Here is a 22,560-nt window from a genome sequence, read left to right as displayed (position 1 = left end):
TATTTAAACTTAAGGCAAAATCCTAGCGCTTTTTAAATATCTGCTTTAATATAACGTACCTTATAGTAATTTAATAATGACAAATCTCTTATTATTACAAATTGTACTTGGTAGAAATGATCACAATATCCTAGCAACACTTTGTAAAAACGTTAAAGCCCCCTACACACTCGTGCGCGAATCGCGGCGCGAAGTAACGCGATAAATTAATCATTCGTCGTTATGAAACCGATATTTCACTATAGCTTGTCAGGCAAATCTTGTCAGTAAAAAAGGCGCAAAATTCAAATTTTCTATGGGACGATATCAAAGAGTAGTATAATATATAGGACAAAGAGAGCCCTCTCGTGGAACTTTCTTGTATAGAGTAGTTTAAGAGTAGTATAATATATCCCTTCGCGCTTACATTTTTCAAATTTGCCACCTTTTACTGACAAGATCTGCTTGACCAAGTATATGAATATCATTATCACAATTTCCATTTTCGAAAGATTATTGAGCATAAGGAAAATACTTCTTTAAAACGTCAACTGTCTGTCAACTCCAACTCCAATGCACCTGTCATCCTGTCAATCCTGTCATTTACACAACAAATTCAAACGCAATAGTTTCTTGAAATGTACCCAAAATAACTCAAAAATGAGTTCAATATTAAAATTTATTCGTGACAATCACATATTGGCCATAATAGAATCAGCAGTAGTGAAAAAAAAGTCAAGACTGAGCCTCAATGCGTTCGATATCACAGAAATTCCCAGCCTTTTGTATACCTGTTACGAAGTCGAGCATCTTTACCTACATAGAAACAAAATAACAACAATATCAGTGGAATTAACACAGTTACTAAATTTGACGACGCTGACCCTTGATTATAACAACATAAGTTCTTTGCCACCGGAGATAGGGAGCTTGAAAAACCTCGTGAATTTAAATTTGAGTTACAATCCTTTACAAGTGTTGATACCCGAGATTGGTGAACTAGAGAACCTTGAGGCGTTCTGGTGCAACAGGATAGGGCTCCGGGAGATTCCGAAGGAGATCGGGAACCTCAGTAAGTTGGATACCTTCGGGGCGCGAGGTAATCAACTCAAAACTATACCAGAGGAGATGACCAAACTGTCAAAGCTTAGGTGAGAATTATTTTTAACGTAATGAACTTGACATTGAACTTCTGTCGGAAACTAGTTGGCAAGGATTTTATTGTTTTTATTAACAAGTGTTTTAATTACTCACAACAAATCTTTAAATATGCATACATAATAATTAACAAAACACACACAACTTACCTACATTAACATTGTTTTGTAAGAACAATCATATTTTTCGAATTCATATTAAATAATCAAATTTGGGGTAACATTTAATAACAGTGGTATACATAACTAAAACCAAGCTTTAAAAATTAGTATTTTTTTCAATACTATTATCCTCATTCCTCATTTGGTTGTTGTGTTCTTTTAACAACTTTTTTTCTAACTAACATACTACCATAGATTTATATACAAACCAATCCCGCTCCAATACTTAAAATCTTACCACCTTCCAGATGGCTGACGCTAGAGCACAATGAGATTGAGACCCTACCGAACACCCTCGGAGGCCTAGAAGCCCTAGTTCACTGTAATTTGAGGCACAACAACCTGAGGGAGTTCCCGATGTCAGTACTGCAGTGTGTTGATCTCATGTTTCTACAGCTTAATAATAACCAGGTAAGGTTGGGTTAATAGAGTAATCGGTGGTCCTGCCACCGATTACTCTATGTGGCACAAACCTGAACAGAGTCAGGCACTTCAAATATCTGGGTCACTGGGTAACTGATGATCTCTGTGATAACATGGACATCGAGAGGGAGAGACGGGCGCTGTCCGTCCGCTGCAATATGTTGGCACGTAGGTTTGCAGGGTGCACTAAGGAAGTCAAAATAACTCTATTCAGGGCATACTGCCAGTGCTTCTACACATGCAACCTATGGGTCAATTTTACGCAGAGGACGTACAGCGCTCTTCGAGTGCAATATAATGATGCCTTCAGGATGTTGCTCGGTTTTCGAAGGAGGTGTAGTGCGTCGGGCATGTTTGCGGAGGCAAGTGTTGATGGCTTCCATGCGATTATAAGGAAACGCTGTGCCTCCTTGCTCGATAGGCTGCTGGGGAGTCCGAGCAGCATCCTGAGGGTATTTGCCGGGAGGTGGGACTCACCGATGATGCGTAGATGGATCGGTCTGCACTCCAGCTTTGTAAATTATGATAGTTAGTCATAAGACAGAGGACAATGTAATTTAATGTAATTTATTTGTAATATTAATGTTGTATTCGTTTTTTGTTATTGTAACTGTTATTTAATTTTTAATTTAATTTATATTTATATTCCTATGTACTAACCGAATTTGATTGAATAATGTATAATAATAATAATGTATACTAACACATATGGGTATCTTCCTGAAATAAATTTTTATTTAATTTAATTTAATTTAAAAACTAAAAGAATAAGATGAAAGATATGGGTGGATCAACTATTTCTTGTTGTTATTCTGTCCGGTCAGCCAAGACAACAGTAGCATATTTTGTTAGAAGACATTGTACACCACCTTCTGACACGCTTGGCAGACAACCCTCAATGGAAAGGGTTTATAAGTATCACAAAAAAGCGTGTTTGGTGAATTTAAATGCCTAAAAAGAGTGACCCAGGAGAATGTAACCATGGGAACGAGTGATAACAAAAAAGTTGATTCACCCGGGTAACCCATTTAACATTGTAATTCATTAATTCTGTCACCTAATCTATATCATTATATTCTAGATATCCAGCTTTCCTGAGGACTTCGACATTAATTCCCTCCAAGTGTTAGAAATGATAGACATGCGGGACAACCCCATATGTGAGCTTGACCATCCAGTAAGTATAATTTTTTTTTCTAAATACTTTACCCAGAATTGTATGTGGCTGTGAGATCCATGAATGGGCCGTTTCGACACAGGTTTCACTGCTCTGTCTTCAGATGCGTGTGTCGATATTGTAAGTGTCGGACTATTGACAATAATTAACCTGTGTCGAAACGTCGGTAAATAAAGGTAATAAATTAAATTTCGCGATAGACCCGTCTATAAATGTGAGTTAATATGTGTTCAAAACACGAAAGTGTTAAATATTATAGTAGGAAGGTTATCCAATAATTTCTTCAATTATATTGATTTACCAATGGACCGCCGAAAAAGTCAACTGGAGTGTGCCACTATCAGTCCAATCTTCGTGCAATCCCATAAGTTTTACGATGATGCGCCGCACACGGTAGCCGACGTATGTCGTCCGTGAGATAGACTACCCGTCTTATTCTAAGTGTATCAATTAATGAGGGACGGGTAGACTATCTCGCGAGCGAGATACTGTCGCGGCTCTATGGGATTTACTCATGATTTCCATTTCTAATTAGTTCGACCGAGAATTCGGTTTCGGTTTCGACCAATAAACGGCCGGACCTTTCGGTCGGGCCGAAACTTACGAAATGGTACTTCGCAATATGAAACTAAACTATACATAGACCAAAAGTTGGGGAGCAAATAGGACAACATTAGAAAACACAATAGGGATGATGACACATGTTGAATTTTATAACAAAATCTAGTAAAATAGATAGCAAACGAGCAGTTTATCACAATAATGTGGATATTAAAATAAAATATTGAAAAATTACATAAATACAGGACCTGAAAGTTTCAAAATTTAAGTTCTTTATTAACTTCCAAAAACGATAAAAGTAAGGGTACCATTCGATTCCTTACATTTCATCCAAAAAATATTGTATAGCAACTATATACATAAACGCAATATTTCACCGACAAAAACACAATTTTCTTGTTTTGTCCATACTACAAGATGGGCTCCCAGAGACCTTGACGTCACGTTCCCTTGTCGTTTTGTATAGGGCGTTTCGCGAGTGAAGTGCGACTGTCGGACTTTGACTACAATTTTTGACTTTTGTGTTACTTTAATGCAATGGGTCCCATATAGACATTTGATCCTAAAAACAAAGCTGATCGATTGATACCATAAATGAAAGTTAGTCATGTAGCCTATTCCCCTAATAAGGGCGCCACACCACTGGACGGTCGACGCAGTCTTAATATGTGTATAAAAGCCGTTTAATGTCATTATTTCAAGTCTACAAAAGTTTCGGTTCCGGCCGAAACTAGAGCCAAAGCCGAACCTTCGGTTTCTACAAAAAAACCGGCCAAGTGCGAGTCGGACTCGCGCACGGAGGGTTCCGCACCATCAACAAAAAATAGAGCAAAACAAGCAAAAAAACGGTCACCCATTCAAGTACTGACCCCGCCCGACGTTGCTTAACTTCGGTCAAAAATCACGTTTGTTGTATGGGAGCCCCACTTAAATCTTTATTTTATTCTGTTTTTAGTATTTGTTGTTATAGCGGCAACAGAAATACATCATCTGTCAAAATTTCAACTGTCTAGCTATCACGGTTCGTGAGATACAGCCTGGTGACAGACGGACGGACGGACGGACGGACAGCGGAGTCTTAGTTATAGGGTCCCGTTTTTACCCTTTGGGTACGGAACCCTAAAAACATGTTTCGGTCTGATATATGATATGGTTTTTAGAAACACATGCTCATCCGTTACGCGGACGTGTCAGCGCCGAGCTCTCTAAGCGAAATAGCATCGGCATCAGGGTCGGGGCGGCACGCGGCCGCGCTGGCCGTCAACGCGACCGCGCTGCGGCTGCCCGCCGTGCCCGGGCCGCGGCGGCTCGAGAACCACGCCTTCGTGGGTGAGTAACTCACCTTTTGCCTACAACTGTTGTAGGCAAAAAACCGGCCAAGCGCGAGTCGGACTCGCGCACGGAGGGTTCCGCACCATCAACAAAAAATAGAGCAAAACAAGCAAAATAAAACATGTTCATACTATTAACTGTCATTTCAGTCTACCGAATAAAAAAAACCGGCCAAGTGCGAGTCGGACTCGCGCACGGAGGGTTCCGCACCATCAACAAAAAATAGAGCAAAACAAGCAAAAAAAACGGTCACCCATCCAAGTAGTGACCCCGCCCGACGTTGCTGAACTTCGGTCAAAAATCACGTTTGTTGTATGGGAGCGCCACTTAAATCTTTATTTTATTCTGTTTTTAGTATTTGTTGTTATAGCGGCAACAGAAATAAATACATCATCTGTGAAAATTTCAACTGTCTAGCTATCACGGTTCGTGAGATACAGCCTGGTGACAAACGGACGGACGGACGGACGGACGGACAGCGGAGTCTTAGTAATAGGGTCCCGTTTTTACCCTTTGGGTACGGAACCCTAAAAACAACGGGTTGCACTCAGGGAGTGCCGGCAGAAGTGAAAACGCAATGACTAGTGCAAAATGCACTATGAGTTGAGTTTAACGCCATCTAGCGTTAGCGTTAATTACTTGAAACCCCTAAGCACCTCACTGTTAGTACTCGAGTTATATTAATACCAGTTAGAGCGAAACTCACTACATGGCATTTAAATCAATAAAGAAAAACTCAATGACATTACATGTAACAGTTTTTCGATCAGGTCACGTGTCCGTCTTACGGTCACGTGATCGTCTTACGCTGTCTCGAGTTTATCATTTTTTTCCCCTCCTCAAAAAGTGCACAGCGCCGCTAAAGAAGTTTTCACTTCAAAAACACCCTACTGTACGGATATGATGGCCGTTCTTGTCTACATGACAGCGTGATAAAACGGTGTCCGTCACTCTCTGTCCCGCGGTGTTAAATAGTGACAGTTATTTTGGACAGACACGTGGATAAAATCATCCATAATACGCCGGCTGGACTATACACCGTGTTTTTATTGAATTCCGTTAACTTCGGGGTATGGTTAAGTACGTTTAAGATAACTAAATGGCATACTTAATTTTCAAAAAAAAATTTTTTTTTTTTTACAAAAAAAAATTAAGTTTAATAAGTAATTAAATGTAGCATATAGCGTTGTTGTAACACGGGCATTACATTTAACTCAACCAAACAATTGAAATCTGTGACATATCAATGTCATTTCGAACATCGATTGACCGAGATTGTACTTAAGTTTAGTAGCAAATGTATGAACTCATTCTAAACACTAATCAATATGTAAACCGGCCCTAAGGCAAGTGTACACGCTTGTAGAGGCCTTATAGGAAAAAAATAAATTATTGATTATCTCCGAAATGGAGTTAATTAGAATATCAGTGTCTTTGAGAAAGTTACTTGATTTAAGCTCAGGAATGCACCCTTGAAATTAACGGAAATAAAAAAAAAAACACGGTGTATATTAGCAAAGGGAATAGACAGTATAGAGGGGTCCTGTCATGGTAAGTTTAAAAACATGGCGAGTCAGAATCGCCCACCGAGGGTTCCCCCACTTCAGTATGTGTTGTTATAGCGGCAATAGAAATACATCATATGTGAAAATTTCAACTGTCTATCACGGTTCATAAGATACAGCCTGGTGACAGGCAGACGGACGGACAGCTTAGTAATAGGGTCCCGTTTTTAGGCCTAGTCTCGAGTACAGTCAGCAGCAGAAGTTGCTAAGCGGGCGAGGTGTTCAAAATGATCGTGACACGACTTCATTGTTAAGATGGGTTAATCAACTTTTTCTTGTCACACGTTGCTATGGTTACGGTCTCCTGAGTCACTCTTAAAATTCTAGGTTTTTCGTATTTAAATGAACCAAACTTGCATTTTATGGTAGTTATAAGACCTTTCCATAATGGGACATCTACTGAGCATGTTAGTAGAACATGGTACAGCAGTTCTTCTAACAATCTATGCTATTGTCTCCTCGCTGATGGGACAGAATAACAACAAGAAATAGTTGATTGACCCAGATAATAAGAGCGTGTGAAGATAGTTTTGAACACCTCGCCCGCTGAGCAACTTCTGCTGACTGTACCTCATATTGAGAGAGTTTCTTTTCCAGCGGAAATGGACCTGGACGCCTCCTCGGTAGACTCTTCTGAGGACTGGGAGAACAGCGTGAACAGCTCCGAGCTGGACGTGCAGTACCAGAGCGACGAGGAGCGAGCAGACAATGAGGTATGCCGCCATTTAGGTGAGGTAGAGGTACCTCAATGAGGCATTTTCTTCGACAATGAGGTATGACGCCGTTTAGGTGAGGTAGACTTACCTCAATGAGGCACTTTCTTCGACAATGAGGTATGCCGACATTTAGGTGAGGTAGAGGTACCTCAATGAGGCATTTTCTTCGACAATGAGGTATGCCGCCATCTGTCTGGACATCGGATGATGGTAGCATGACGTAGGAGGAAACGGGGTCATTTGAAGCATGATTTTTGGATGATTTTAGGGGGGAAAAATAGATGACGTAATTTATGAACAGCCCCTACCTCAATGAGGCATTTTCTTTGACAATGAGGTATGCCGCCATTTAGGTGAGGTAGAGGTACCTCAATGAGGCATTTTCTTCGACAAAGGTGTGCCGCCATTTAGGTGAGGTAGAGGTACCTCAATGAGGCATTTTCTTCGACAATGAGGTATGCCGACATTTAGGTGAGGTAGAGGTACCTCAATGAGGCATTTTCTTCGACAATGAGGTATGCCGCCATCTGTCTGGACATCGGATGATGGTAGCATGACGTAGGAGGAAACGGGGTCATTTGAAGCATGATTTTTGGATGATTTTTATGGTCAAAAATAGATGACGTAATTTATGAACAGCCCTTACCTCTATGAGGCATTTTCTTTGACAATGAGGTATGCCGCCATTTAGGTGAGGTAGAGGTACCTCAATGAGGCATTTTCTTTGACAAAGGTGTGCCGCCATTTAGGTGAGGTAGAGGTACCTTAATGAGGCACTTTCTTCGACAATGAGGTATGTCGCCATTTAGGTGATGTAGAGGTACCTCAATGAGGCACTTTCTTCGACAATGAGGTATGTCGCCATTTAGGTGATGTAGAGGTACCTCAATGAGGCATTTTCTTCGACAATGAGGTATGCCGCCATTTAGGTGAGGTAGAGGTACCTCAATGAAGCATTTTCTTCGACAATGAGGTATGCCGCCATTAGGTGAGGATAGGTACCTCAATGAGGCATTTTCTTCTTTATCTCACACGGGTGCGACACGATGGGGCGTGTCGTGTGTCAGATAAATAAATAAATAAAATAAATAAATATTAATGGACATTTTTACACAAATTTACTAAGCCCCACGGTAAGCTCAAGATTGCTTGTGTTGTGGGTACTCAGACAACGATAGATATAATATACAAATACTTAAATACATAGAAAACTACCATGACTCAGGAACAAATATCTGTGCTCATCACACAAATAAATGCCCTTACTGGGATTCGAACCCAGGACCGCGGCTTCACAGGCAGGGTCACTACCCACTAGGCCAGACCGGTCGTCAAAGATAAGGATACAAGATAGTTTATACTTGAATAAACTGTCATGGCATATTACAAAAGTGCTTATCAACGTCAAATAAAACTACACCGGCTTCAACCATACACCTCTGCCTCGAGTAGATTTAAATCCCCCCTTAATTGGAGGAGGGTATCCCAATATGGGCCCGGCAACGAACTCGGCGGGTTATAATAGGCTACATGACTAATTTTTTTTACGGTATCAATCGATCGGGTTTGTTTTTAGGATCAAATGTTTATATGGGACCCATTGCATTAAAGTAACACAAAAGTCAGAAATTGTAGTCAAAGGCCGACAGTCGCACTTCACTCGCGAAACGCCCTACACAAAACGGCCAAGGGCCGTGACGTCATCGCCCATCTTGTAGTATGGACAAAACAAGAAAATTGCGTTTTTGTCGGTGAAATATTGCGGTTATGTATACAGTTGCTATACAATATTTTTTTGGATGAAATGCAAGGAATCGAATGGTACTTTATCGTTTTTGGAAGTTAAAAAAGAACTTAAATTTTGAAACTTTCAGGTCCTGTATTTTTGTAATTTTTCAATATTTTATTTTAATATCCACATTATTGTGATAAATTGCTCGTTTGTTATCTATTTTACTAGATTTTGTTATAAAATTCAACATGTGTCATCATCCCTATTATGTGAGGTACCTCCAGGTATCCTCACACGGGTGCGACGCGGTGGGGCGTGTCGTGTGTTATTCTCATGTGTGTGTTTCATGGAAAGATTACTTTACACAACAAAAGTGTGTACCATCGCCCACACTGTTAACTGTCCATCGGTAAACCTTATTACAAAGGGCGTAAGGTCCACCGATGGACAGTTAAGAGTTGCTGTTTGTAGTCGCCATCAGATACATCGGAGCGGCTAAGGCGCTCACAAATATCTGAACACGCCTCTATTGTCAGGGCGTTGAAGTGCGTATTGCGAACACCACAGAACAAGTTAGAATGGCGATGCGAGATGCGACCAAAGTACGTGTCGCCGCCGGTTTTGAGCAAACGCTCGCATGCTACTCGCCCGCGCTGACCGAAAACGAAGTAAACATGCCTTTTTGCGCCACAATAACCTTCAGATTAAGAAGCCAGACATCAAATCTGTCTAAAGGAGGCGTACCTACCCATTCACCACGCACGCAAGGCGCTAGCTAGTTTTTACTACCGTTGCGCGAGTGTTAGTAAATGTGGAGAGGAACGAGCGGCGACACCGGTTCCGATACTAACTTCGCGCCATAGCCATTCTAACCTCTTTAATATGTTCTGTGGTGAACACCTTGGCCGCTCCGATATATCTGATAACGATTGTACTTTATCCATATTTGTGTGGGTCCACTCAGTTTACACACACACACACACACACACACACACACACACTAACGATCATGCGTACGGACGGCGTTGTAAACACGCTGACATAGATCGCTCAATTCTTCCAGGCCGTCGGCATGGTGTTGCCAGAGCTGTCCCGGTACGCGTCCACTGCCAGTTAAGCTGGCAACACTGGGAGGAACATTATGGTAAGTATAGTTGGTCAAACCAATTTGTCAGTCAATAACAACCAGGAAAACTATACTCTTTTGGGTGCTAGTACTAGTGTAAGACAAAAAAATAAAATAAAATAAATAAATAAATAAATTGATTTTATTTCAGGCAAGCACCCATATAAAAACACACAAAGCGAAATACAAAAATACAAAAATTACCTGTAAAAAGACCAAAAAAAAAAAAATGTGTAAAGTAAAACAAAGACTCACTCCTACAATCAGTCACAATCTAAGGGTCTACCACAAACGAGTAAGTCGAAATTTTGTTATCAAACCTCTCTATCACTCTTGCATATTCGAGCGATAAAGAGGCAGATAGCTGAGTTTCGATTTCGCGTTTCCCGGCAGGCCCTTTGTAAACAAACCGCCTTGATGTACCAATGTCATATTTTATAGTCTGTGAAAACTTGTCAAAGACAGTTTAAGGCACAGTATGTATAAGTTACTCTATGGTTTACTAAAGGCGTTAGTGCTGCACTCTGGCGGCAAAACATTGCAGTAATACTCCCTATTCTTTCAGGTTAGGGCGTGATTTGGCCAGAGCTGTTCCGCTATATAACACTGCGAGGAAAAATTGTAATTATTTCAACAAATTGTTTACCAACTGTTTCATTTGACAATTGCAACTTGAAATGTGCTTATTCCTGTCTAGAAAAACTGTAAACAAAAAAAAGACAATTATTGTTAGGCAAAAAGGTCGAATTGATCCTTCTTTTTTTAGGTCGGTTAAAAATTGAAAACATTTCTGAAAGTTACATACTCCGTATTTAAGCATCTTGAAGATCTGACTGTACCAAAAAGCTTATAGAATTATTGAATGTTAAAAAATTGAGGTAAGGAAATTTGAGCTTGAATTTTGGTCCATGTACTCTGTTTCTGTCTTCAGGGCGATTTCCTTGAACATATCTTTAAAGAAATATTAATCTAATAATTTAAGTACCCAACGGGGAAAAGGGAATCATTCTGTAGAAAGAGCCAAAAGGGTTAAAGGTGTATCCCAGCCTAAAAATATATACGACAACCTTCAGTGTTCTTATAAGCTTCTTAGGATCTACTTATTGGCTATTTCAGAGATGTTTCATGAATTCATGGTATTTCAGGTAATATATATCATAATTAACCACCGGTGAACATTAATATTTATAATAAGGTTTACAATTTGTCATAACTGACAATAGTTTGTATACAGTTTGGCAAACTGTTGGTTTGATAATATTGAACTCTTGGTGCTGAAGTTAGGGCCAAATTTTAGATTTGTTATGTTACTAGCTGCGCCTAAAAGGTATGAATTTAAAACTTTTGTTTATAATAAATAGTTTATCCTCTAGACTTTTATACCTATCAAGGTTTAGTGGGTAAGAGGTATAAAATATCAATTCAGTATAAGTATCAAAAACCAAAGCATATAGGTAACAAAATGTAATAAAACCTGTGCATTGATTCTCCATTTTTGGGACACAATTAATCCTTTCATACTCATACTCGTTTATTCGTAAAGCCAATTTACATGTCAAATAAAATTAGAATTATACAGTTAAAATTGAGATCGAAAATGAAAATTAAACTTAAAATTATATATACAATTATAATCAAAAATTAAAACAAAACTTATTCACATGTCGAATTAAAATTCACCGCCACAGTCAGTCATACACGACAAATGTAACAAAGGTTACAGTATAAGATATACCTTAATACCTTCTAATAAACTTTATTATGCGTATTATACAATAGTTATTTGTTTTACAAGGGGGCAAAGTTGTTGTTTAACCGCTCGTGCTAATATTGATACCCGAGCAAGCGAAAGATTCCAAAATTAAACCACGAGCGTGGCGAGTGGTTCGAAAAATGGAATCTTGAGTGTTACGAGGGTTTCAAAGCACGAGGGTTAAACAAAATTTGCCCCCGAGTGAAACATACAATTTTTCACCACACCAACCTGAAGAAAATATTAAATGTAAAATATCAAACAAAATCAAATCCAAATGAATGGTATTAAATATTTATCATCCAAAATCACCATTTAAAAGTAAATTCTACCAGCAAACCTATGTTTTCTGGTAGAATTTACTTGTTTTCCTATGAAAACAACACAAAATTTGCATTTCATTACTATGCCTTACATGTGAATAAAATGCAACTTTGCTATCAGTTTTCGAAGTGCAAAGTAAGCCTTTCCGAGCTGATGTGGTGAAAAATAAAATAGTCGTGGCGGTGCAAAGGTTAAAAATGATGTATCTCTTTTTAAAAATAAAGGTCGAAATGGGGTGCTCACGTGACAATTCATTGGGGTCAATTTATAGTTAGTCTATCAACGGCCTATGGTCTAGGTCAGCGGTCGGCAACCATTTAGCAGCCAAGGGCCACATAGTAGTTATCGAAGTTGACGCGGGCCGCACTTTGTTAATATTTATGACTTTATCAGACATTGTCGTTTGTCAATATTACATACAAAATAGCCAGGGAGGCTCGCGGGCCACAAGTGAAGGGTTCACGGTCCGCATGCGGCCCGCGGGCCACCTGTTGCCGACCGCTGGTCTAGGTAACAGTTTTGAATAATTCAATTAGTTTCACTTGACTTCGACCGGGATATGAACCTCGGGAAATATGGGAGCTCGAAAACAATACAAGAGGTAATCACGGTTCATATCCCGGTCGATATAGGTCTAATATGGTCTAGGTATTCTATTTATTACTGGGTTTACTGGAATTTTAATACATAGTATTTTTTGAAATGGTACTAGAGGGTTTCGTTTTCGGTTCGAGGGGGAAATAACTATAACAAATAAAAATAAGTATGTATTGGTGTTCTTCAGTATATGTTGTACATCGATGTCATATGGGGTATATTGTATCTTAATTACTATGTTATGATCCGAATTTTGGATATAGTATTAATAAAAACATATAAAAATGTGACTATAATCCGAATTTTTGGATATTCTACAACTAAGTGTAAGACATTTATTGGAACATGTTGTACCTATATCGGTGTTCGGAATAATCAATGATTGTGATTCTGATAAATTTTGAGCTTTATTCTGTACGATGTAAAGCTGGTTTTAGAAATCGATGTAAGAAGTCCAATGTTTGATCCATCCTCTCTTTTTTAAATATAATTTTTCTTATCAACAATATCTTCATTTAGAAATATTATTATTTCTTTTTAATAACAAAACTTCCGTGAGACAAAGACATTAAATATATTAAAAACGGGTCACTCACGTATTTTAAGTCGAAAAACGCTCGACATGTTTCACTTCGTACCGAGAAGTGTCATCAGGAGCTGACACTTCTCGGTACGAAGTGAAACATGTCGAGCGATGATGATGATGATGATGTCGTGTGATGTTAATGCGGACATTCTATTAACCATACCTCGAAGGACTTCTTAAGACAATATAAGATACTTAGAGCTAAAAGTTTACATTATATACCTTTCAATCAAAATTAGATTTACCTATTCATATTTTATAAATGTACCTACCAATATAGCAGACACCAGAAATACTTCCCAATAAAAAATCGTATTCTTTTACATATAATTTTATAATATTAAAATTCTATCAAGTTAGTCTATCTACTTGTGCCGCATGGTGCCTCTTTAATTGTTAGATTATATGTTTAAGATTGTTTTTCCCTACAATATGTGACGTTATCTATGAAAAGGGACCTTATTGTCGATGGCGCTTACGCCATTATTAACGATGCTCCGATATAAATACAATCCGATATAAATATAAGCGCCATCGACAATAAGGTCCCTTTTCATAAATAATGCCCCATATTTGAATCAGTGTATATATGGGGTAATTAAATGTAAATAATTACAATTAATTATTATAATTTTTTGTCTTTTATTTTAGAAATTTATTTAGAAATTTAATTCAGGTAACAAGGCCCATATTACAAATACCTTACAGACTAACATACATATGTATTTTATAAACTTAAAACTAAACCCTAGTTATTTATGTTGATTTATGTTGATTAGGGTTCATTTTATAATGTTACCTTTGTCGGCTGGCTAAAGAATGCTCCCGGTACCGAGTTTGTATGGCGAGAACCGGGAAATCCCGGTTCTGGTACTGTATTTTAAACAAACAAACATCAACATTTATTCAGCAAATAGGCCAGAAGGGCACTTTTACACGTCAACATGGAATTTACATACAAGGAAAAAACACACATCAACAATTATAAAATACATCTAACCGCAAATATCAAATCAAACTAAAGTTTACAATTACATAGACATGTAGAAAGTCTCTAAATGTCGAATTACAAAAAAAACTATAATACAAAAAACAACAACAAACATACAAAAAGAAAAATAATGAAATTTATTTAGAGGTGTAAGGTCTCTAAGTGTCAGAACTAAAAGATGATAATATGTAATTAATCAATTTTTCCTTAGAGATGTATAGGGTCTCCAAGAGGCCAAATCATGTATTTGTATAGACAACCAGTACCAGGAGCACTCCCTAGTTCTGGTTGACTAGCAGTCAAAGGTTATTCGACTTGCTGGGTAGTAGATGGCTTTCTATAGCCTCCTAAGGCCCAAGGTCCTACCTATAGTACCTATTCAGTTCGATGTAATTTCAACCATGTTCAATTGGAACAGAGTCGCTTTTGCGTGCTTTTGCTTCGTTCAATATTCAATCAACGCAAAATCAAGTCTATTTCCTACAATTTAGGTTAAAATTTCAGTGGCAAATTTGGATGTTTCGTTTGTATGGCTGGGCCTTTGGAGGATAGAAAAGTACAGTCAGCTTTAAAATATTTTATTGCTATATATCTATATAATATCAATATTTTATTCCTGTCTTATAAATGTTTTATTCGGAAGTATTTGGCCTTGAATGTACCAATCGTAATGAACTTTTACTAATGTCTTTACAGTTTACATCGTCCTATTATTCAATAGATTTAGGGATAGTAGCGGCTTATATTTACACGCCTATATATATTGAAATTTATACGAATACGTATACATTCTTGCTGTTTATTGAAGTACGTGCCAATAGGTACTAAAAACATAAGGTTTTTGAAGAAATCCTAAGCTACAGTGGCAAGGCCATAGGGTGGTGGTCATTGTGTAAAAAAAAAGGTTTTTGAATAAATTCATAATCTTTACCGTACATAATACAGTGAACTGTTGAGTCAAAATACTATGAAAACTAATTACTTAAACCTAAAATTTCAAATATTCATGTCAGGGATAGTAATAGCGAAGCTTTTTTTGGTCATGAATAACATTAACCCTTTGACCGCCGTTGGCATGTATACAAGACAACGATAGAACGATACACTGGCGCCGCTGTCTTGTATACAAGACAAAAATTCAACCGCTCGGTAAATGTACAAAAAATATCAATTATATATTTTTTTACACTCATGTTAATGTTTTAGGTCCTTGTTTAAAAAAAAATTGCATTTATTGCAGCTATAGAAATCCATTCTTTTATAATAAGGCTCTCAAAAAAATTGCTCCAGATTTCAACGTTTTTCTTGTTCCTCGTCGCCGTTGTCCTGTATACAAGACAGCTAGGGATGGGAATGTTAACTCGATATGAGAATATTCAAAATAAATATCAAATCGCAAATCTGGTTTTATTTAAGCGTTTGAACACTTGTTAAATGCCAATTGGTCGTAACTAGTAACTAGAATACGTGAAACGAGACGAGAGAGACAGGCATTAACTATAGCTGAAGTTCAGGGAGCTTCTTCAGCTGTTGATAGTAGAGTCAGACAAGTAAATCTGTCCTTGTGGTTTATTTGCAGAACAAAAGATTCATTTTAAGATGATAGTGTAGTGGGGAGTGATACCCTGCAGTGACCGCTTCGCACAAGAATGGTACAGGCGGACGCTAGGAGTATATAGTCAGTGTCGCCTAACTATGAGAATGTTATATATTTGAAATTGACGAAAAATTGTCATGGTAGGGAGGATGTAATACGGGAACTGAGAAGCTCATCTAAGGAATATGTCGAATGTGAAACATGCATTCCCGAACATTTCCGATCCCCACCCTTTTCCAATATTATTGTTCTTCACTCATTGACAATTCAATTAACCCACGTGCAATTTTCCCCAATGCAGTTCCGGTACTTACATTTATATTATCGACACACGATGCGCGGCTCTAACGTTACGCTTATAAAGTTTACGTACCGACAAGCGCTTACGCCGTTGATCTAGAGACTATTATTACTTAATCCGCGCGGAAACAGTCCTTGTCGGTCTGCACTGCGGACAGTCCATGCGCGCCGTTGTCTTGTATAAACGACTTCTTGTACAGCCTAGTGCGGTGATATTACGTCATGAATCGATATTGTTTAGTGGTTGTTTTTAATGATAAAGACCTTTATTTTTAACATTGTCGTGTGTAAAAAAATATGTTAATTTTTGGCATTTTCGAAATAAATTAAAGTTGGATAAGAACAAAGCCAAATTGAGAAGATTTTTACCATAAATTGTAAATATCGATATCACTATTTGCAATCCCTAAACTTTTTATTAGTTGTTTACTTAAAATATGCTCTGGCGTGTGAGTGAGCGTCTTTGCGGACTAGGTCCGGCGGCCAAAAGGTTAAGTAAAATCATAAAATTCAGATTAGTAAGTCCCGTACAGTCGGCAGCAGAAGTTGCTAAGCGGGCCAGGTGTTCAAAATTACCTTGATTCTCTTAACAATAATCATTTTGAACACCTGGCCCGCTTAGCAAACTTCGGCTGGTGACTGTACATACCAAGTTATAAATACCAAGTACATATATTTTCTATGGAAATGTTATTATTTTTCTATGGAAATCTTATTATTGCACTAGAAAATTTACTGGCCACTGGGTTTTATTACTGTTAGTGAAGTAAAATACCGTCTTTTTTAAATTGTGCAGTTTTTATTTTACAATACAATATTTATTTTAGAAATATACTTTCACGTACAGGCGACCTCAGATGGAGCTAATCATATAACTAAATAAAATAAGGATTTAATTTGTTATTATTGCTCTAAAGACAAATGGAATTAAAACTGCTAACTGTGTCATATTACCTATACATACATACCTACCTGCGGACGCAGCATAGTTCCAAAGTGGCATTCAAAAGGTCAAAGGGCCAATCATTGGGTAGTTTTCCCTAGTAAATTATATTACTTTTAAGCTTTAGCTGGGACACAGGTAGAACTAATTATTTGGATAAGTAATGACAAAATTGAAGACTTGAGGTTGTCACGAATGTTGCTCACTATCAAAAAGGCCTGTCAATCTTGAAATCAATCAATAAAGACCTTATACATCATCTGTGTATTTTATTTTAGAATAGTTTGTATTTAGTTTAACTGTAATTTTAGGTTGTTTTTAGACATGTTTTTGTACCATATATATGAATAAAATCCAACTTTTTATGTGTATAGTCATCATCATGTATAATGGTGCCACATTGGCTGTTATAAAACGTTATATAACATTGTGTGACAGGGACAACATAATAAAATGCTATCAACTTTGTCCCTGTTACACAATGTTGTATAACATTTTATAACGGCCAATGTGCCCCACTATAGTTACACTAGTTACGCTGGCGATTATTCTAAATAAATTTGTTATAAATGATCAAAGTCCTGCTAAAATTATATTGAACATTTCGCCCCTTTAGCTACTTTTGCTGAATGTACTATCCCTTCCTACTTTTAGATTACTATTACTACTACCATTACACATTAGTTCAGTAAAGTAATTAATTCGCTAATAATAAAATTAAAATTGTTGACTTAAAAAACTAATTCTACCAGATAATATATAATCAGGCTGGGCCAGGGATTTTCAACCAGGTAATCCATTGCAGAGAAAAAAAAAACTTAAATATTACTCAAAGCTTTATTAAAATGTTTCGCTCACCGAAAATGTAATATCACAATTTATTAAGGTAGACATCATACTCCAAAGTCCAAAAACAATAAAAAAATATTATTTAATTAGTTATACTTATAATAACTTAAGTGTACAACAACTACACATAAAAATGGATGTATAACTTAACAATTAACAAATAATATCAATACTTTTATAAAAGTTAGTAACAAAAAAAAATGTTTTTTTAACCTTTTCGACGCCGTGTCAAACACAAAAGCTGTCACGCTGACGCCACGTCACCGAAGTGTCAAAACTGAAATTGAACTTTATGCATATGCACGTAGGTCTATGTTGCTCTGTGGTCTGTGACCGATTAATCGGTCTTTGGCGTTGAACCTACGGTGCGGATATATCGGTCATTGGCGTCCAAAAGGTTAAATTGGATAAATAGCATCAGCCTTATTTCACTACAAGTATAGGTACCTAATACATAGCAAAAGAGCAGTGCAGGTAAGGCAGACAACAATTATTTTGGGTAAATACTAGAGATGCCCCGAATAGTGGTTTTGACCGAATACCGAATATTCGGCCCCTCTCGGCCGAATACCGAATATTCGGCCACCGAATATTCGGCATGACATGCGAACATTTGGAGTCACAATTATTATGAAAACTGATCGCTAACAAAGCTCAACGCTATATTTTTGTTGAACAGCATTAATGAATAGAGTCAAACAAAAGAGACTCATGATAAAAATAAAATGTTTTTTAATCAACAAATGCTCAAAAAAGGGTCTTCGTATTTAACAACTTTCCAAGAACATAATGATTCTAAATATACCTACATTACCTACATAGTTTTGGTTATTTTTATTGTACAATTTTTCTTTTTAAGTAGGTGCAACAGATATTCGGTATTCGGCCGAATACCGAATATTCGGCAAAGTGGCCGAATAGGCCGAATACCGAATAGTTGCCGAATATTCGTGGCATCTCTAGTAAATACACTTTACAGTTACTTAAGTTATGTTTACAGGTTCGAGTAGGCAATATATCCAATCTGCCCAAGCCAACTGTAATGTTATTACAAAACCATACAGATTGAGTATTATTTTGTAGAGATATATTGAATTTAACAGCTGTGTTTTTTATCATGATAGAAAAGGTTTAAAAAATCGTGATAAATATTTATGAAAAGTTTTTGGTAAGTACACTTTATATTATACAGTAAGAGTTAAAGCGATTTGGAATGGATTTATCCAAATTAAGCTATGAAGACGTTTGGTTATATTATATGTGTTTGTGTATATCTATGCTTATACATATATTTTCCCATGTAATGTTACGGTTAACTGTATATAGTACCAGTAAATATACCTATATAATATAATTATAGTCTAACTAGCCAACCAATTCTATTCTATACAAAAAAACCTTTTTCCAAATTATCTATATGTTATTTCAATCCTAATCTTTCAAAGATATAACTAAGTTAAATTCTAAAAAAATCTACCTAGCCTCGTCCTGCCCAATGTGACTTTTAAAGGACACATTCCATTTTTAGCAAGTTATGAAAAAAAAGCCTGGATAGGTTGAGGCTACACTGAAAAAATTTGTTTTTACCCTAAACGTGAACCAAAGGAAAATCAACCTTATTTTCTAAATACTTTGGTTTAAATTTAAATGGCTTAAACTGTAAGCAGGACGAGGTTATAGTTCGTTTTTTTTTAGCATTAGAAAGAACTTGCAAGAAGGTAAGCGATTGCGCCAATGCGATCTTTTAATTGAAAAACGCTTTTTAAAAATCAAAAACTATTACTTATGAAAGCAGAAGACTATAAAAGATCGTATTAGATTCATAATTGTTACATATTTGCCGTAACTTATTTTTAAAATGTGTTTTTCAATTAAAAGACACATCAAGATTGTTTACCTTATTTCTAATGCTAAAAAAAAAGAAAGTATAGCAGGGAGAGACTATGATGTCAGTCTAGTTTTGTATTCTGTCGCTTAGGGTGGTATTTCATCTGTCCAATATCTTGGTCCAATGTGTATTTTGTCTCACAATTAGCTTAATGAGAGAGTGAGACGCAATGACATTGGGCAGTTGGAATACCACGCTTATATACGACAAATATATTATTGAATTATATTAATCAGTGTATTTTTGACGTAAATGAATTTATAACTGTACCTTATTGGAATGTATACCTTATTGGAATGTATGAAGGTCCATTTTGAATCGTTGTCATCTATTGCCGAATTATATAGCAACTAAATATAAATTCCTCGTAAGATTTTTTTATACTTACTCGATTTCTTTATTTATATATAATAAATTCATTTTTTTACGCAATTGCCAATATATTTTAATTCTCAAATATCACGTTAATGTTTTATGCTTACAATAAACATTTTAGGTTCGCCGATTAATTGACATAATTTTGTAAAAAGCCGTACAAAAATACTCTAAGTTAAAAGTCACCCGCTTACCGCGAAAACCGAAATTCGCAAATGAGGTCGAAGTATTTAGCAGATGGCGCCATCATAGCTTGCCTTGTCAGTCCCTAGAATTGTCATTTTTTGTTTTTTTTTTAATGCTCTGGATGCCAGCCCTTTAAGCCATATCTCATAGAAAAACCGGCCAAGTGTGAGTCGGACTCGCGCACGGAGGGTTCCGCACCATCAACAAAAAATAGAGCAAAAAAATCGTGTTTGTTGTATGGGAGCCCCCTTAAATATTTATTTTATTTTATTTTTAGTATTTGTTGTTATAGCGGCAACAGAGATACATCATTTGTGAAAATTTCAACTGTCTAGCTATCGCGGTTCGTGAGATACGGCCTGGTGACGGACGGACGGACAGCGAAGTCTTAGAAATAGGGTCCCGTTTTTTACCCTTTGGGTACGGAACCCTAAAAACGGGCAAGCTATGATGGCGCCATATATGCAAAACTTTGACAGTTGCCAACCCCGTTGCTGGGACCTTTCTCTTTTACTCCAATGACGGCATAATTAGAGTGACGGAGACAGATGTCCGCAATTTGCGAAGTTTGACTTTCGCGACTATAGCCCTGTCTAGGTTTTCTTTGGATCATCGATCTGTTTCAATTCCTCCATCAGGCTCTCGTCGAAAAACGTGGAAGAATCTGGAATATCAACAGTCACTCAGTCAGCAGAAGTTGCTGAGCGGGCGAGGTGTTCAAAATTACCTTGACACGCTCTTATTCCGTCTCTGAAGGCCTACTATTCCGTCTCTGAATTTTTATCCGAAGTAAGTTTAAATAACTTAGATACCGTATAATTGTGTGTTGTGTCTCATAATGCAGATTTTTTTATTATTATAATATCAGAATTTTTAATGTTTAAAGCGCGGTAAGAGCGTGCGACTTGCAATCCGGAGGTCGCGGGTTCGAACCCCGGCTCGTACCAATGAGTTTTTCGGAACTTATGTACGAAATATCATTTGATATTTACCAGTCGCTTTTCGGTGAAGGAAAACAGCGTGAGGCAACCGGACTAATCCCAATACGGGCCTAGTTTACCCTCTGGGTTGGAAGGTCAGATGGCAGTCGCTTTCGTAAAAACTAGTGCCCACGCCAATTACTGGGATTAGATGCCAAGCGGACCCCAGGCTCCCAGTGGCAAAATGCCGGGACAACGCGAGGAAAATGAGAATTTTTAATGTTTAAATACCTATATTGACCAAAATTAATTTATTTCACTATCTGTACATATTACTGTATGTTATATGTTTGACAATGTATAAACAATACTGAATAAAGGAATATGAATATTCTCTTAACAATAAAAGTCGCGTCGAGATCATTTTGAACACCTCGCCCGCTTAGCAACTTTTGCTGCTGACTAACAAGTAGGTATACAGATGTAGTGCATAATTGTTTTCCATCGTATTTTCTCGGAAACGTTAGTATTAGTCATGCTACTTCAGTCAACCTCAGTACTTTTTGTACCGAGACTGACTGAAATTAGCAAGACACGTTCGTTGTCGTTTTTTTTCCATAGACAACTAATATACATAGTTGCCGATAACATAGAGAAATATAGTAAGACAAGAGTGCTCACTCCATACATCAGTTAGACTATTAATTTCAGTGTCTACATCTAGCATCGAGTAGCGGAACTATCAGTACTGCTACTTGACAATAGATGTAGCAGCGACCGGAAAGTCTTATGCTGTTGAGATAAGACTTTCCGGTCGGTGCTACATCTATTGTCAAGTAGCAGTACTGATAGTTCCGCTACTCTAGATGCTAATAGTCTTTTTGGTACTAAAACTGATGTATGGAGTGAGCAATTTATGTATTCTTTTCTCTATGCCGATAGTGTATAGGCAACTAATACTCATCGAGACAATTCTAAAAACTTCAAACACAATTAGGTTGCGTTGTTTTATCACAGTTCCTATGGCCACCTCCTGTCTCCATCATCAGATCAGCTCGATGGTACCATAATATTGCATTGTCACCCGACTTACATATGTATGCAAATTTTCAGTTTCATTGGAAGTCGGGAAGTGGGTCAAATTTAACTTGCAAGATTTGACCCCTACAAACATAGTTACGAATACATATCAGGGATGTTGCGGATGCCGATTTTTTGACATCCGCGGATGCGGATGCGGATTTTTAAAGGCTCACATCCGCGGATGCGGATGTCAAGATAGGTACATAAAAAACGTCAAATATTACATTTTAGTAATTTT

General features: G+C 37.3%; 1 protein-coding gene across 2 annotated transcripts; it reads left to right on the top strand.

Annotated features, from left to right (window-relative positions):
- The first annotated feature begins 580 nt into the window (after positions 1–580).
- LOC134658827 (leucine-rich repeat protein SHOC-2-like) lies at positions 581–9,953 on the top strand. Of its 2 annotated transcripts, none has more exons than XM_063514492.1 (6): positions 581–1,130; positions 1,547–1,709; positions 2,803–2,898; positions 4,620–4,788; positions 6,954–7,069; positions 9,868–9,953. In XM_063514492.1, exons 1-6 carry the CDS (start codon positions 640–642, stop codon positions 9,919–9,921), a joined length of 1,089 nt encoding a protein of 362 aa, XP_063370562.1. In that variant the 5' UTR covers positions 581–639; the 3' UTR covers positions 9,922–9,953. The 2 variants fall into 2 exon arrangements, with proteins under 2 accessions (XP_063370562.1, XP_063370561.1); XM_063514491.1 differs by having other exon boundaries at positions 9,850–9,953.
- Positions 9,954–22,560: the final 12,607 nt, after the last annotated feature.

This window comes from Cydia amplana, chromosome 23 (assembly GCF_948474715.1).
Source record: "Cydia amplana chromosome 23, ilCydAmpl1.1, whole genome shotgun sequence".
Taxonomy (NCBI): domain Eukaryota; kingdom Metazoa; phylum Arthropoda; class Insecta; order Lepidoptera; family Tortricidae; genus Cydia; species Cydia amplana.
Note: the sequence above shows the minus strand (reverse complement) of the source record. Positions and strands in the feature narration are given on the sequence as shown.